Source organism: Ictalurus punctatus, chromosome 5 (genome assembly GCF_001660625.3).
Source record: "Ictalurus punctatus breed USDA103 chromosome 5, Coco_2.0, whole genome shotgun sequence".
Classification (NCBI taxonomy): Eukaryota; Metazoa; Chordata; class Actinopteri; order Siluriformes; family Ictaluridae; genus Ictalurus; species Ictalurus punctatus.
The window spans coordinates 20,961,828-20,980,132 of record NC_030420.2 but is presented as its reverse complement, the minus strand read 5'-3'; the positions used below and the strand labels follow the sequence as shown (position 1 = coordinate 20,980,132).

Below are 18,305 nucleotides of genomic sequence, written 5' to 3'. Positions count from 1 at the left end.
GTAATGCTTGGATACCCTGGTGGTTTCTGTAGTTGCAGGACTCATTCCAGGTACAACATCAAGCATGGGTCCACGGAGCTGAGGAGGGCCTCTGTACCACACACACAAAACACTGCATGCTCCTCACACTATTGCTGTCGTGGTGTGGGATTGACAGTGCTGTTTCAGCACTAATGTTGTGGACTACAGGAAGACACATGGCCACAGGGCAGAGTGAGAGAATGGAGCACGGCTGGGAAGAGAAAATCGCCATGGATCTTCACCCTCACCTCACCTATATTTGAGGCTTTGAGAAATTTTAGCCCATTCCTCAGTACAGAACAGCTTCGACTCTAGGATGTTTGTGGGTCTCCTGTGGGTCTCCTCAATGGTCAGGACTTTGACTTGGCCATTCCAAAACATTAACTTTATTCTCATGTAACCATTCTTTGGTAGAACGACTTGTGTGCTTAGGGTCATTGACTTGTAACCTTTTCCAGCCTGATGAGCATCAACAACACTTTTTCTGAGGTCCTCAGAAATCTTCTTTGTTCACGATACACTTCCACAACATGTGTTGTGAAGATCAGACTTTGATAGATCCCTGTTCTTTAAATAAAACTTGGTGCTAACTCACACCTGATTGTCATTCGATTTATTGAAAAAAACTGACTCTAATTTCACCTTCAAATTAACTGCTAATATTAGTGGTTCACATACTTTTGCCATTCACAAATATGTAATATTGGATCATTTTCCTCAATAAATAAATGACCAAGTATAATATTCTTGTCTCATTTGTTTAATTGGGTTCTTGCTGTCTACTTTTAGGACTTGTGTGAAAATCTGATGATGTTTTAGGTCATATTCATGCAGAAATATAGAACATTCTAAAGGGTTCACAAACTTTCAAGCACCACTGTATACAGTATACCCAAATCCTGGGGCTTTTAAAGGTTTAACTCTGTTGTATTCCTCTATGCAACTTAAAACCAAAGATTTTAGGTCTAATCTTATTTAATCCATGAATTAATTGCAGCTATTCACAAACTAGACTCAATTATTCATTTTAGAAGCTAGTAATAAATTCCTCTTCTTCTATCCTTTGATTTTATTTCTCCACATGTACAAGACACATTTAAAAACCAAATGACTGACTCTACAGTGTTAAGCAAATATCGAGCAGTTGAAGAATTTAACAATGATATCAAATGTTAATGCTTATGAATTAATACATAAAGGCAAGGAAGTCTTCCAAAAAAAAAAAAGACTGGGAAGACAGATAGTCTTTAGAAGTACTGGAGAGATATCAGAATAGAGATTTTCACATTGGTCCTTCCAGTTCTACCCAATGTAGACACAGAGACAGACAGGCTGACTGCCAGATGGACAGACAGATGAACAAACAGAGGAAGAGAACGTTAAAACGAATCAACGAGATTCCTTTTTTTTTTCTTTTCTTTTTTTGCTGCAGCTGAATAATTAAGGCCATTGTGTGGGTGTATCAGAAATGTATTGCTCTCTTCATCACTCTCTCTCACACACACTCTCCATTCTGCCCATATTCACACTGTTACGTAAACACGCATTGGATATCATTATTCTCAGTGTAAAGACAAAGGAAACACAATTTCATTTGGACACACAAACACATTTGTCATTAGTTATGTAGAACGTGAAGGTGAACGCAGGTGAAAAAGACACTGCTCCGGCTTAGTAAACTCCAGAGACAGAAAAGTGTGAAGATTAATACAAGCTGCTCATCCCAAATGATATAATCACACAGTAAACCTTAAAATAATCCCTAGTGCAAACAATGCAGATAGTAGAGAGGATTGAACAGCAGCATAATTAAGCATGTCCCAGGACCAGGTCTTCACTTATAGTTTTCACTTGTAAAACTACATACCTTTTTGCTTGTTTGTTTCACTGTAGTTACTAAATCATTCATAAATGAATGACCAAATAAGATGAGGATTAAGGAGCTCATCAGACTGGTCACATCACGCACAGCTGTCTTGCAGAATAAAGACAGAATAGGACTAACAACTCATTAGAAATGGTTGAACGGATTTATGACAATATGTAACTTTCCACAAAATGAATCAGAAGTTGTACTTGAGGAAAATCATTATCCGTCTCTGCACAGAAAGTTTCCAAAACTTTTACAGTACTCACAGTGAGCCCAGGAGAGGGGAAAATAAACCATAAGGAACAAAAAACGTCCAGGAGGGGGATGGAAATGACTTAGTGCAGTGGTTTTCAAAGTAGGGGCCTCAACAATTTGGTGTGCCCATACCTCCCACTACTATTTTTCTCTTTCTCACTCTCAGACAACCACACACACACACACACACACACACACACACACACACACACACACACACACACACACACACAATTCCTAATATAATGTAATGTAAAGATGTAAGATGTTATTAATAAAAAAAAAAAAAGGGGATATATTTAGAAATCTGTATTTCTAATGTGTTTTAAAGACATCTTGCAAAAGGGGGGCCTCGGTCAAATGTTAATGCCATTTGGGGGGCCTTGCCCTGGAAAAGTTTGGGAACCCCTGACTTCGTGTATTAACTTGTGATGGGACCGAAAACGTGTACAGAGCCTGTAGATCAATTTGTGAATGAACAGAAATAAAACTAGTTCAGTGAGTTTAAGTATTGGACAAATCTGCAGATCACACTTCTTTACATCAAACCACTGCCTTCTCTCTTCTTTCTGCAGAATCAATGCACCACGCATCTCGCATCTTGAGTGGTGTGTGTGTGTGTGTGTGTGTGTGTGTGTGTGAGATCGCGTGCGCGTGCGTGTGTCACTGTGTTCATTGCGGCTCTGCCCGAGGAGAGCTTTCACCGCCGAGTCAAACAGATTTTTGGATCCAAGATGGCCGCCGCAGAGCGCCCAGTTTCTCTCAGTATGTATCGCTAGCTTTACACATAAAAGAACCTCTATTAAGAACCTCAGCTAAGGAAAACGATGATCTATTTTGAGAGCGGGACATGAATTTGAATGTTAAGCCGCTTGGGAGCAGGCAGCGAGGTAAGAAAAGGCTAGGTTGGGAGGGGAGACTTTGGCGTTGACGCATGTGGACAGCGTGGACACTGCGGTGGAGGCTGAATGGCGGAAACAGGCGGCAGGTGCAGCGCAGACCAGAGCACATCACAGGGAGTCAAGCCGCACTACAGAAGGACTGCTCACCCGAAGATAATGTAAATGTGTTCCTGTAAGAAACTGCTGAAATGACTCGTGTGCAGCTTGCTTGTGTTTTCGGGCACCCATGAGCAGCCACGCGCTGCCTGCCAATTAGAGCGCGAGACCTAAAGACACACGAAGGCGAAGTTGGGGAAAATGCCGGCGTGTACTACTACTAAGCTGTTTGGACTGAATAGGTACCAAATGTATATTCATATCGCCGAATGGAGCCACATTGGTGTGTTATAACTAGGTGAACGTGTTAACAGAGATGGAGGAATATAAAGGCAGGTTGTTACACCTTCGTAACGCATCATAAAACCGGAGGGCAGCAAATACCGGCTGGGAATGCAGGAAGACTGGACTAGTGATGCTCTGGAAATGCAGAATACTCATTCGGTAAACGCGAGAGAGATCCAGGGATGACCGTCGACGAAACCCAGAATAGAAAAGAAGCGTGTTTTGGTGCGTTTGGACACATGTTAAAGACGAACGAGGAATACTCGAGCTAAACGAATGAAGACAAACGCCAAGACAGGACGAATCATTCAATCTGGACTGATTTTTAATCCGAATCAGCAGAGACTGTTGGTGCAGTGAAACAGATTCCAGTCATGTGTAAGTGACAGGTAGGTTATAGGGCAGTCGAAGTGATGCATCGAGCATCCAGATGTTCCACTGTATGAGACTGCAGTGCATGAACATAGGATGTGCACACTGAGAGCAGTGTTCCATGCTTTCAGGACACAGCACATATTAACACAGAGGACTCGAATGATTTAGAGACCGACGGCGAAGAGGCCAAGAGAGAAGAGAGAAGAGCAGAGTCCCATTAAGACATGCGCACATCATGCAATTTTGCACTGCGGTCTAAAGGTTCAACTTTTGTAAATCCCCCCTCCCCTTTCCTGAGAATCTCTGGGGGAATGGCTCAGCGAGAAAATGTCTCCCAACCTCTTCTCCACGCTATGAGTCATGAAGGCTCTGTGGCGAGCAAGCATCTGCACTGCTGCGACATTTGACATTCAGCTCCACGCTGGAGAAGGGAAGGAGACGCCAATATGTGCTGGAGACACAGATGAAAGCAAGACTATTTCACTTTCTTACTTTCGTCACACTCTGCTATCGGAGTCGGACAGGCTGGTAAGATTACTGAATCGTTGACTTGCAGAGAGGAAATGCATTTATCTCAACAGATGTCTTGTCTAAGTAGTTGCGTGGTGAACCCAATGAAAGGTTGAGCATCTGCTGACTCAGACATTCCCATCCATTTTCTTCTATGTTTATGCAAATTAGCGTCTTGGCTCATCAAACGATTCAGACACTTTGACTCGAATTATTCTTCTTGTCGTTAAGGGAATACAATAGGAGAGTAAAAACAGTGTGTATCTGTTCAATTCCTCTCCAACAGCCAGCACTTAGTTCGCTCACTCTCCCCCCCCACTAGCATCACGTGGGGGGGAGAGCTCTCATATTTGGGGTGATTGTAATCCCATAGCTCCATCAATCCAGCAGTGAACAGCTGTTCCGAGGTACAAGGTTCCTTAAGCATGGACACGGGCCAGGGCAGCCCGGAGAGCCCTAATCGGGCTGTGGAGTACCTGTTGGAGCTCAACAACATCATCGAAAGCCAGCAGAAGTTGCTGGAGACACAGCGGCGACGTATTGAGGAGCTGGAGGTGCAGTTGGACCGCCTCAACCAGGAGAACAAGGACCTCCGGCTGGACAGGCAGCCATGTCCACCACCACCACCACCACCGCCGCCACTAGGGGCCTCCAACCAGACCCATGGGCACCATTCACATGTGCAGAACTCCGCCACTGTGTACCCCATCCAGAGCCACAACAACGTGCCGGGCCCTAACCCTACATCTGCCGCGGCTCCTCCTCCCCCTCCTCCGCCCGTGCCTCCACGCGACCGGCGTATCGTCAATGCACACACACGCCTCAGCCGTGGCCTGTCCACTGGGTCCAACCCAACAGAAAATGAGAGGGACAGAGAGCGACACAGAGAGAGCGTCAGCACCGGCACGGCCACCACTCTGCAGAGACAGTGAGTATAAGCATGCAGGCTCTTCTGCTGCATACCTGTGGATACTGTGAGGCCTGTGTGACTTTTAACACTGTTTGGGTGGCAGTCAGATAGATTGGGAACTTCTTCAGCCCTCATTGGAGGCTAGGAAAGCATGTGTTTATGCAAGTGTGATTTTGTTCCAGCTAAGCATAGAGTTATGTAACGTTTTGAAGCTACTGGGCTCTGTGAGTCTGTAACATAGAGTGCATTTGGGTGGACACTTGATTGCCATGGCAACCAGAAAGCTGAATTTCATACCCACATTTCGTGAAAGCACTGCGCATAAGAAATTTTTGATTTTGAACTGCTTTCAGACTTGAAGCCAAATGTGACTCCAGTCACAATCACATTGAATTACTACCCCTTGATTTCACCCTCTGAATATTGTTTAAAACTCGGACTCACCTGTAGCTTTTGACATAGTGCATAATCAGATCGCAGTGCTGATGAAGCTGATGATTGCATAAGTCAAACAAAGTTCACCTAAATCCATAAAGTCATGCAGTGCTGCTGTGGGATTAACTTCTAAAAGGCCAGATATAGAAACAGTGGTGTCGGGATTACTAAAATCTCTCAGATTATTTCAGATAGTTTGATAGGTTTTGGGCAGATTATGGCTAGAATGATATGCCACACATTTTTATTTAAAAAAAAAACTGTTCTTGTCTATAGGTGGGATGCATTTCTTTTCATAGTGCCTACATCACAGTCGTTCTGCTTACGTAATGAAATTTCAATGCTGATAGTGAGCCCAAAAATCACACACTCATTGGTTTCCTTTATGATTTTTAGGGGTTGGGGACTTAAGAGCGGGGGCTCTATTATTTGTTAAACACTAACTGAAACAGTATTAAACTATTTAGGTACACAGTGCATTACAGCAACGCAACTATTGTATTCATAGATATTTGGTTAATATCTTTTGAAATGAAAGAGAATTTAGGGTCAAATCCATTATTTGCATTTTCAGTTGAAAAGCATCTGCTGAGATCACAATAGCACAGCAGGTATAGTAGTGTTGCCTCTCACAAGGTCCCCGGTTTGATCCTGAGCTTGGGTTACTGTCTGTGTTTCACATGTTCTGAGTGGGATTCCTCCTGGTTCTCCGGTTCCATCTCACCTCCGGAAAAACCATGTTGTTGGGTAGATTGGCTACTTTAAATTGCCCCTAGGTGTGAATGTGTATGTATGGTATCCTGCGATGGACTGGCGTTCCAGTCATGGTATATTCCCACCTCGCTGCCGCTGTTCATGGGATAGGCTCTGGATCCACTGTTAATCTGATGAGTCGTTCAGGTGACAGCCTTAACACTGTCTACTAAGCTACACACCAGATAACTAAAATTCATGGCATTCGTGCTCATACTCATGTTAACTGTAATAAAAGTTTCTGCTTCTGTCATTTTCGTTGGTCAAAAACCCTTCGCGTGTTTCAAAAAATAGCTAGATAATGTAGCATGACTTGCCACAGATACGTTTAACTTGCTAGCTAGCCTTAGACACAGCTATGTTAAACTGCTTACGGTTTTGTACAAACACTCAACCTAGTTGTAGTTTTACCTCAGACTAGACGATTCAGCACTAGTACTGATCAGCAGAACTCCTATCACTGTCACCGTCCACTATCATCTCAATGTTTCCACCCCCCTTGTGCTTTAATCTACATGTTCTCTAGCTAATTGGCTAGCTGTCTAACAGGTCAAAACAGGATCAGTCTATGTGATGGCATTGCTGATGCTCAGCCCGTTCAAACAAAAACGTCAGCAGAGAAAACACCAGTGGACATCTGAGCTTTCCCGGGCTTCTTAAAATAAATAGTTAAAAGAATAAAAGGCTTGTTAGGTCAAATTACTTTCATAATATTGGAAGAATCCTCTTCTATGATCAGACACATGAGCAGGTTGAATCTCTGAAGGCAAAGTGCCATGTTGGTCACTCCAGACTTCTTGCTTTGCTTTCAAGCCTTAAACCCCCAAGCTGTTATGCTGTTTGTCTCCATCATTTGATCACTACAGCTTGTAGTTCGTGCCCTTTTAAGTGTATTTTGGGCACAGTGCATACTGTAGTTGAGTCTGAAAGAAGAAGCTGAGGCGTTGCTCTTCAAGAGGACTGTGGGGCCATTTTGTGGTTTCGCATGAAGCACAGCGCCGGTTGTGTAGGAGAGTTTGTGATTAATATTCACTGCAGTGTCAGATTGTGGACCGAGCTTGTGTGGGAGCACAGAGGGAAAGAGAGAATGTAAGTGAGCATTTGTTTGTAAGAGAATGCCAGAAAGGTCAAGAGAAAAAAAATTGTTTTCAATCTGAGCTCCCTTTGTTTTTCCATCCACACAATCCAATGCTTTTTCTGTCTCTTTTCATGCTGGGAGTTGGCTAAACGTATACTATTTTCCAGCTCTCTGATGGGAGCTTAGCATAGTGAGTAGTAAGTTACATACTGTATATTGGTGTCTCGTTATTCAAGCTATCAGACACAAAGACGTCCAAGACTGACTCAGTCTGTGTACTGGTGTGCCCATCTGTTCCTTTAGCTGTAGCACTGCTAGCATTAGCATTACGTGAACGCACAGAATGGGAAATGCTAAACCCTAGCCTGTCCTAGTTGCTTAATGATTAAGATTGGTGCAGAGGTCTGGCCTCTTCATTGAAGAAAAATGCTGTTTTTCTAAGATAATTTCCTGATCTTCAGTTCTTTTCCTTTCTCCATCCTTCATCGCTCCTTCTGTACTGAGCAGATGGTAGACCACGTGATCCTTTTCTCTGATTTGCATTACACTCATAGGGGACATGGGCATCATCCCTTCTTTATTCTTTCTTTCTTTCTTCCTTCTTTCTTTTTTCTATCTCTGTCTCTCTCTCCCCCTCACTCCCTCCCTCAAATATATAAATATATATATATAAAATATACATTTTAATAAATGAGAGACCTACTGCCTTTGAACGTGAAACACAAGTCCAGCCACCTTTCCTCAGTACTACAGGATATTTGTTGAGCCATTGCTGATCATAGCAGTATGAAAATGTGTATTGTCCATTACAGTGTGACACTGTTACAAGCATAAGCTGCATAAGACCCTCATATTCCAAGAAGGATCTTCAGAAAACTGTTGCTGAGCCAAGATACAGGCAAAAAGCCAAGACAGATCACTATCATATTATCAAAGTAATTACATATTACTTGCGCTTGAAAAAATTGGGACTTTAACAGCAGCTAAATAGAGATGGGGTCAAAGCTCTCAGCAGTTCTGTGGCAGAATAAAGCAAAATATAGCTGCAAGCAGCGATGACGGGCCCAAGCACGACGGTGCCATCAGCAATTCAGAGCCCCTTCTCCACACCCATGTCTTATCTTTTGCAATTTTAAGCATGCTAAAAACACCTAAAGCAGAGCCTGAAAATACCCAAATATACAAAGAAAAGAGTATTAAAGTCTCCCCCTTGCTTATGAATGCATGTGCGGCCATGCGCATTTCACTTCCGCTTTCGAAATTAGCGGCAATTCGGGGACAGCAATTGCTTGAATGGTGGGTTCATTATTATTCTTAATGAAAAACACAAGAACTACAAAACAGTACAATGACAAACTCGCTTATATTAAACATAGAACTTTTGAAAAAATCTTCCGCCATCGTGTTGTCAGTCAGTCCGCCTCACTCCCCCTCGTGCTAAATGAAATCTGACTCCTGCTGATCTGTGACTTATTCGGCTCATGCAGAATTGAGCAGACACGTTTTTATTGTAGTGTCCATTCTCTAACTGGACTAAATGATTTTTATTACTATAAAAAGGCAAAACGATGGTGGGGCGGTGCCACAGTGGGCAAGTGATGTATTCGGTGTTCCGCCCCAACACCAGGAACACTGGCTATCGCAGCAAGCCTGCTTACTATGTTGTTTTCTGTTAAACAGCTCTGTCAGATTGTTTACTAAAATAAAAAAAACAAATAAATAAAAACATAATTTGCTGACTGGCAAGAATTTATATAAGTATTTAAAAAAAAAATTCTAATAGATTTCAGATAGACTGAGCAGACCCAGAGTTTACTTTCCGATAAAAGCAGACGTCGCTTTAAGACACAGGGTGGGCACAATATAATAGTAGCTAACAAAACAACAAGCTAGCATACAGCTGTGATCACTAGGAATCTGCTACTTTACAAATATCATCATTTCGACATAAGATTTAATGCTGCTTTATTTTCTGCAGTGGACTATGCAGTATTCCATCAAGGGAATATTCCCATTTTGTGTTCCCAGGATAGGCTCTGCATCCACCACCACCAACCTGGCCAGGATAAAGCTTCACAGGATAAAACTGCTTATTAGTTCACACATGCCATTAAAAATTCAAGTCCTTAACCTATAGACACAGTGGAATTTGGTGAATAGCTGGAATAGTACAGGATGTTAATCATTGTATCTATAATTTTATTCATTTGATGGTTCCTTTAGAGATGAAGTTAATTATTTTCCAATAACAGCATCTCCCACTGTGTTTTTATTCCCCTTATATCATAGCAATATGTCAACGATTCCAATTATTATTTATTAAAGAATAACACCTTATGTTTAACTGTTAAATGTAACTATTAACATTGAGTTGTTATTAATCCCCTCATTTATTTCTCAGTAAGACAAAAAATGCAGCTTGTCATGTTACCAAAGTTGTCTCTCCTGAAAACTTTCTCAGACCCACTACATAAACTAAACCTGGCAGTAACCATTCTGCTTCAAGCTATTTTTTTTTCTTGACGAGTCAGTATGTGCTGTATATAGCTCTTGTTAATCAGCAGCATCTGTTGCTGAAATGAGCTCTAAATAATTAATTACAAACTCTAGTACCGTCAAAGACATGGTCCTGTAACAGTGCCTTTTTAAGGCAATTCCTGTCGGACTGCAGGTTCTGTGAGCACCGTTCCAGATATTGTGCTAAATCTATCACAGTCTCAGTTTTTTTTTTTTTTTTTGTAACAATGGTGATTTTGGCACAAGTCAAGGTTATAGCTATTAATAGATGAAAAGGCGAATCTATGTTAGTTACTAATGGTCTCTATGTTTCGTCCACACATCTCTAAGAAATGTGTCAGACTGGTCTGGGGTGAGCATGCTGCTAAGCCTGCGTATATATCCAGAGCTAAGCTTGCTTGCCATTCAAGCAGTTCACCAACTGGTCGATTTGTAAAAATATGTACTTTCTTTACCGTGTTTTTTGAAGACCACTGTTTAAACAGCGAACTACATTATGCGGCTATAATGGTGATCTACAATCATGTGAAAAAATAACCTATAACCTTTATTAGATAATATACTGGGCAGGTATATATATACAAGCAAAAGTAATAACCGCACAAGCGGGATTAGCTGAGACCCTTAATGAACTCGGGTGATGTAGTTGTGGTTGTGGAATTGTCAGATCCAGGATTCACAGACCGTGCTGATAATGCTGGCATTCCTACCTGTGTGTGTGTGTGTGTTTTAGTGTTTTCTACTGTTTCTGGGGGTATAGTGTTAGGGTTCATATACATTTTTTTTTTTTTTAAATGGCCATGCTCACTTAAAGCTGAATTCAGAAATATATATTTGGAGCATTAAACAGATACAGATAGTGGCACTGTGACTAGATTTACATGGACAGCAGTAATGTAATTATTGACCTTATTCTGAATAAGACAATGTTGTGATTAAGGTGTTTGTCATGAGTTGCTTTTAGAATATTCCTTTCATATTCCCGTTTTACGTGTTGTAGAACACAGATTGATTAACAGCACACGTCATTACGTTCCCACGCCACGCCGTCCGACGTCCCTCCAGAATTTCACGTATTAACATTCAGTTCTCTTCGTTATGGTACCATATACAGTTTTGGGTGTTTCATTTTTAATTTTACGAAAGCTAGAAAGTGCAGTTAATTATTTGTCACGCTATACATGAAAATAGACGACTGCTTGAAGGCCTGGGCTGCGTCCGAAACTGTGTACTTATCTACTATATAGTGGCCGAGATACATGTATTTCGTCTACTATATAGCAGGTAAGTACGTGGTTTTGGACGCAGCCGTGCACTCCTGTTTACTGTCAAATGGTTGAGCACTGCCATGTGTGATCGTGTTCTGTCGCAGAATGCGGTGAAAACTCCCACACGACGTTAATAGTGTGATTAAGGTGTGTACGTGTCTGTAATACACGTCGATAATGCCACTAAAACAGGAATACTCCACGTCATAATTCGATTTGTGTTTACTTTGAGTCTGACTTTAATCTGATTAAGGTAATAAAAAATAGCTGTTTAAGTGGTAGTTTCTTAATCAGAGTATCATCTTAATCGGGCTAATATTGGATTATTGTTGTCCATGTAAACGTACTGTGTGTTACACCTCTAGTCCTGTGCTGAAAACGGTAAAAATAATGTATTTCTTAATGAGCTTTTTTCAGGTCGGAGTTTTGTTATTTCTCCTACTAAGGTTTTAGTCTAACACACGCAATCACGTGCTTATGTCTTGGGAATGAGGCCATCATTGCATTGTATATACGATTATAAAGGTATCAGTGTGCTTTGTATTCTTGTCCCGTTTGTGTTTAATGATTGACCCCTTTCCTTGCATTTATCGCTACATGTTTTGTGTTTTTCTTTCTCTGTGACTCTCCCTCTTTGCTTCGTGTTCTCTCTTCTGTCTCTCTCACCACTCCTCACCCTGCTGGATCTGTAGGCCAGATGGAGACATCAACAAACACAGGTCTGTAACGACCCTTTCAATTCTCTCGTTCCTCATTTCCTCCTCTTGTCCTGCGCAGACGAGATTGTAGACCGTAGCCTTCATGCTGCTGGATGACATATATTTAGATTCATGTTAATCTGCAGGAAGATGGACTGCGCTGTTGCTCCCGGCAGCGTTGCAGTGGCTAATCCTAAGTCAAAATGAGACATTGATTATAATGACTGATTAGCTTTTATGCTGGAGCACCTTCATCTGGGCTGGAGTAATGAGTTGTGGTCCTGAAGGTCACAGTCATATTGACACATTCCAAGAATTTAGTGCCAGAAGCATGAAAGACTAAGACTTATATAACTTACCAAGGTATCATCTAAGCTTGTGTGTCATTTACTGTATGAGACACCCTATTAGCTGTAGCAAACGATGCATAGTAAAAAAAATATGTGTGTGTATTTGTACAGCTGAACCTGCACTGGTTCTTGCAGATTTGATATGACACATCAGTTATTATACAGCTTTGGGGGGTTGGGGTTGGGGGGGGGCTTAATGGATGAAATGTCGGGTGAAATCTAAGATGTTCAGAGGCTAGAGGTTTTTGTGTTTTGTTTCGTTTAATTCTATGCATAATTAAAGCGTCAATGATTCTCAGATGATGATGATCCCTTGGAGTTCTGGTGCAACCATTGCTTTATGGGTTTATTATAATTATTTTGCACATTTCTCTGATGACGCTAGGGTGTAATATGGTCAGCTCTGGGTAACTTTGCTCTGTAATAGGTTTAGGACAGCTCACTTGGATGAAAATGAACCACGCAGCTGAAGGATAAATGACGGGTTGTCATAGCAACAACTCTGGATGAACCGCATTGCTTAAAAAAGAGAAAAAAGTTGCACGCATATCTCGCTTTTCTGCCTTTATTTCTCTGTGTATGTGCGAGAGAGACTGAGAGTGAGTGTGCACACGCGTGTACGTCTGAGTCTTCCATCCCCAGGACAACTTATTTGTGCAGCGCACATTTTTATCGCCATACATGGCAGTAGGACAAGGCTTGGACATGCACTTAAGGACAAGGACAAATGATTTCACGTTTCAAAATTAAATAGGCCCACCCAGTTGTCGTCCCTGCGTCCCCATTCACTTGTGCTCATATTGATATGCAAATCGAATTGTTCGTTTCAGGAACAGGGTTTTATAATAGATTGGAGTGTCGTCAATTTTGTCAGAATAAACGTCTTTTATGCTCTGCCATTGTGGTCTGAATTACACTTTGCGCTCTATTATGAACAAAAGGAATGTAATAAAGGGTCGGCAGTGATTAATGAAATTGCCGGTGTGATCTTATCCTGTCATTCCCTACTTAACTGGATGTGATTGTATATGAGTATGCTTGCTCTCCACTGGCTACCGGGGCAAAAAATAGCTCGGAGAGGGAGGCTTTGTATGAGCCTATCCTCAGCTTCCTTCGCAATGCAACACAGAGGCAACTGCAGTCATCCCACAACAATACATCATTCTGTCCAAGCCAGGGTGGCGGGGAAAGATTGTGTGTGTGTGTGTGTGTGTGTGTGTGTGTGTGTGTGTGTGTGTGTGTGTGTGTGTGTGTTTGTGTGTGTGTGTGTGTGTGTAAAAGGAGAGCGAGAATGAGAGGGCGCTCTAGATGCCATTCAGTAGCTGCATGATGAACGGTTTAATGTTACGACATCCTGTTAATGAATACATGTGCAATATGATTATAACAGTGTGGGCTCTGTGCAGAATTGAGGTGTAACTCAAATACATTAAATTATCTGTATTATGAAATACACATCTGCAAAGCAAGGCATGATGTTGCAATCAAAATTATTCATTGTAAATCAGGTTTATTGACAAAATGTACAGACTTTCAGCTGTTTGCAATGATCAACTCAAACGAAAGCAAGTGAAATAATTCATTACAACGAATGCAACGAAGTGCTTTCCACAAATTCAACTGAAAATGCAACTTATAATGGTTTCTCCAGTCTCAAAATTATTCAACCCCTTCTTGGCAAGCATCTTTAGTACTTAGTAGAGCACCCTTTTGCTGTTATGACTTGCTGCAAATGAGATGCAGAGCTTCTGGCAGCATTCCTGAGGAATCTTATCCCATTCCTCATGAGCAATGTCCTCCAGTTCAGTAATATTCTTGGGTTTGCGTGCTGCAGCCGCCTTCTTCAAATCCCACCAGAGATTTTCGATGGGGTTCAAGTCAGGTGACTGTGACAGCCCTAGAATCTTCCAGGAATTCTTCTGCAACCAAGCCTTGGTGGAATCTGAGGCATACTTGGGATCATTGTCCTGTTGGAAGGTCCAATGACACCCAAGCTTTAGCTTCCTGACAGACTGCATGATGTTTTCTCAGAGGATTTCCTGATACTTCAATGAATCCACCTTACCCTCCACACGCTGCAGATTTCCAGTGCCAGAGGATGCAAAGCAGCTCCAGAGCATCACCGAGCCACCACCATGCTTGACTGTGGACAGAGTGTTGTTTCTTCATTGTTCTTCCTCCAGACATACTGCTGATCCATTGTGGCAAAAAATTTCAGTTTTGTTTCATCGCTCAACAGAACAGAATTCCAAAAACTTCTGTGCCTTATTTATATGATTTTATGCTTTTGGGTCAGTAGTGGTGTACATCTTGGTGTCCTGGCATGGAAACCTTCTGCGTTTAGTATGCGCCTCACCGTGCTCACTGAAACCTCAGTGCCTGTTGCCACCAAGTCTTGCTGCAGGTCTTTTGCAGTCACTCAAGGGTTTTTCACAACGTGTCTTCTCAGAAATCTGGTTGCAGCCGTTGATAGCTTCATTTTTCTGCCCCGTCCAGGTATTTCATAAATTTTCTGCCCCTAGCCAGTTCAGGTATTTCGTGCGTTCCAGCTCAAGCACACCTGGTGCAACTAATGAAGCTCTTGATTAGGTGCCTCGGCTGTGCTTTAGACAACACCTGTTTTGCATATTTGTGCTGTTGTGAGGGATTCTATTCGGTGGGTTGAATCATTTTGAAACTGGAGAAGTCATTATAAGTGCATTTTCAGTTGAATTTGGGGAAACCACTTGAAGCATTCGTTGTTTTTTTGGTTTGATTTGTTCATTGAAACAGCTGAAAGTCAGTATATTTGGACAATAAACCTGATTTGCAATGGGGGTTGAATAATATTGATTGCAACTGTATACATAGCATGGTAATAGTAAATATGAAGTATGACAAGATGTGTATGACGTTTATGACAGAACGTGTCATAAACTTCGTAAAAAAAATTTTTTTTTTGAAAGATTAAATCGGTGTGATTGAGTTTAAATTTAAGAACATTTTCTTCCCAGTGTGACATAATGTGTTCTGTAGCAATAGTGATGTTTGTGTGCAGTCGGGTTTATATTACGCAATCTTTGGCCAGATTTTGTTGTCATAGACAAAAATCGCACAATGTAAATGAATTCTTTGGTTGTGAGTCAAGATCCACGGTCGATTTAGTACAAAGTTCTGGTAGTGTCAGGATTAAAATCTCAGAGTGTGACTACTGCAAAGATGCTCATCTAAAAGGCACCAATAGCAGGAAGACATACACTGCCTGGCCAAAAAACAAAGACACACAGACTAACATTTCGTTGCACGGCCTTTAGCTTTGATACAGCGTGACATTGTTTTGACAACCTTATGCAAGGTCACAATGTTTATTTCCGTCCAGCGTTGCATTCATTTTTGGCCGAGATCTTGTATCGAGGACGGGAGAGACAAACCACTCCGTAAAGTCTTCTACAGCACATCCCTAAAACTTCCAGTGGGGTTAAGGTCAGGACTTTGTGGTGACCAATTCATGTGTGAAAATTATTCCCCATGCTCCCTGAACCACTGTTTCACAATTTGAGCTTGATGAATCTTGGCATTGTCATCCTGGAATATGCCTGTGCTGTCAGGGAAGAAAAAATCCACTGTTTGGATAACCTGGTCATTCAGTAATTTCAGGTACTGAGCTGAGTCCAATTTATTGCCACATAATGTTGCTGAGCCAATTGAAGCAACCCCAGATCATAATACCTCCAGAGGCTTCTACAGTAGGCACAGTGCATGATGGGTGCATCACTTCGCTTTCCTTCTTACCCTGACGTGCCCATTGCTTTGGAATAGGGTAAATCTGGACTCGGACCACATGACCTTTTTCCATTTATCCACAGTCCAGTCTTCATGCTCCCTGTCAAATTGAAGTTGTTTTTTGATGAGCCTCCCTAACAACTGCCTTTCTTCTGGCCAACACAGCTGTTTAGTTCTAATCCTGTAAGTTCTTTGTCAAGTTGTGCGTGTGAAAATGTTCTTCCAAATATAAACAGTATACTCCCACCCCCAACACCGATTGGCAGGCTTCTGTGCAAGTAGGGCTGCAACTAATGATTATTTTCATAATCGATTAGTTGGCCGATTATTCTTTCCATTAATCGGATGGGGGCAAACTTTCAGTACCGTTTTTTCATATGTTTAAAATAAAATCCACAATCTGAATGTTACAAATATAAACGTAAGACTAAATCTTTACTGTTCTTTAAATCAAAACTGTTTGTCCGATTATATAAGACTGAAAAGAATCCAATACACACAGACACAACAGATTATATTATTAATTTAGGACTGTAGTTTAATTCTGTGCTTTTTTTGCTTCTATAAAAGTAATACATAAATACTTTATTTATATATTGATTCATAGAAACTCATTTGTAAGTCACTTTGGATAAAAGCATCTGCTAAATGAATAAATGTAAATGTAAACTTTAATTCCCCAGGGATTGGTTCAAATACCAGGTTCAATTACATTTTATTGTTGGTGTGACATTTAATTTGACTCTCTGAATTATCTTTTGTTTATTTTATCCATCAATGCGACACTTGAACTTGTCTGCCACTCATAGGTTTTTGCAAATTATCATTTCATTTGTAAATAAATTTAAAATGAATCCATCAATGAACGATCGTCAGCTCAGCTAACGTGATATTTGTGAATGCATGCGAAAAACCAAATTGATTAATTTTAAAACATCTCGTTTGACTATATTTTGCTACATTTAACGAAAAAATATATATTATTTAAACATTTTTAAAACTTTCCTACGGACCCCCTGCAATTACACCACTGACCACTAGGGGTCTGTGGAAACACTATATAATGCATAGTGCAAGTGTATAGTGCGTCATTTGGGACATGACTTTAGTATTTACTCTCTGAAGCATGTTTTAGGAATAGAAGTAACGTAATGAGTAAACATATTGCGCGCACAACAACTAATCGATAATGAGATTTGTTGACAACGATTTTCATAATCGATTATTATCGATTTTATAGATTAGTTGCTGCAGCTCTATGTGCAAGGCATCGGAACACAAACACAAAGGAATTTGATATTCCGTTTGAAATTTGTCAGGCTCCGTACATGTCCCCGAGGAAGTGAAACAGCAAACGGGGTAATTATTATTGCTAGTTTGGTATGACAAGATCATAACTAGCACACAGTGTAATTTCTATTATAGACTCTTAAGTATTTGCTTATTTAAATCCAAACAGCGAGCTTTTCTTCGGCCAGGCAGCGTGGGATTATGTGACATTTGCGGTTAAAAATACAGAAGTGGCGATGATGAAATGTCAATGAAAAATTCTAATGGACAGAAAAATATCCTAATTGACATTTTCTGCTCGAGTCCAGATCACACTGATTGATTATGTGAAGCAAATTGTAGTCATTTTCTTTAATTGCAGGTCGATCATTAGAAGATCTTAATCAGATAATCTGACATGGAGAGCATGTTTTCTCACAGTCTGTTATAGAGGATTTTACTGGGATCGTCTTGTGCAGTGTAACAATTATTCATCATAAAATACTGCTGCACACAAAACTGGCCTAAGGGTGGATTCTTGCTTGCTTCTTATCTGCCGCTACCTTTGTAAATCTGTCAGATCTGATCATGAAGGATCATTGCACTTCCTAGTTTAGTAATTGTTGCTGAAACTCAGCTGATTTGATGATGTTGATCATTAGCTGCTGAGAAGACAGAGGAAAATGTTTGCACCTATGACGCAATCTGGGAATGTGAGGATCAACACCTTCAAGCAAACTTGCCTACTGTTTTACACAATATAATTGTTAGCCTGAGGTAAGCTAGTTTTCTAGCATCTTTGTCTGTTGGTACTGTATAGATATACTGCTGCAGTATGGTAGGTATAATGTGGTATAAAGTGAATATGAAAAGTCTACAAACCCCTGTTAAATTGAAAATGGCAGGGGTTTTTTTTTGTGAACGAAACTAAATAAATAATGTGTGATCTTT

The 18,305-nt window shown here is 41.0% G+C and overlaps 1 protein-coding gene across 1 annotated transcript in view; it reads left to right on the top strand.

Moving 5' to 3' along the window:
- Nucleotides 1-2,822: 2,822 nt before the first annotated feature.
- LOC108266008 (IQ motif and SEC7 domain-containing protein 1) overlaps nucleotides 2,823-18,305 on the top strand; it is a 111,449-nt gene continuing 95,966 nt past the window's right edge. Inside the window, exon 1 of the mRNA XM_017468937.3 lies at nucleotides 2,823-5,242. Coding sequence (XP_017324426.1) covers nucleotides 4,740-5,242 — 503 coding nt within the window. The 5' untranslated portion in view covers nucleotides 2,823-4,739. The remainder of the gene's footprint in view (nucleotides 5,243-18,305) is intronic.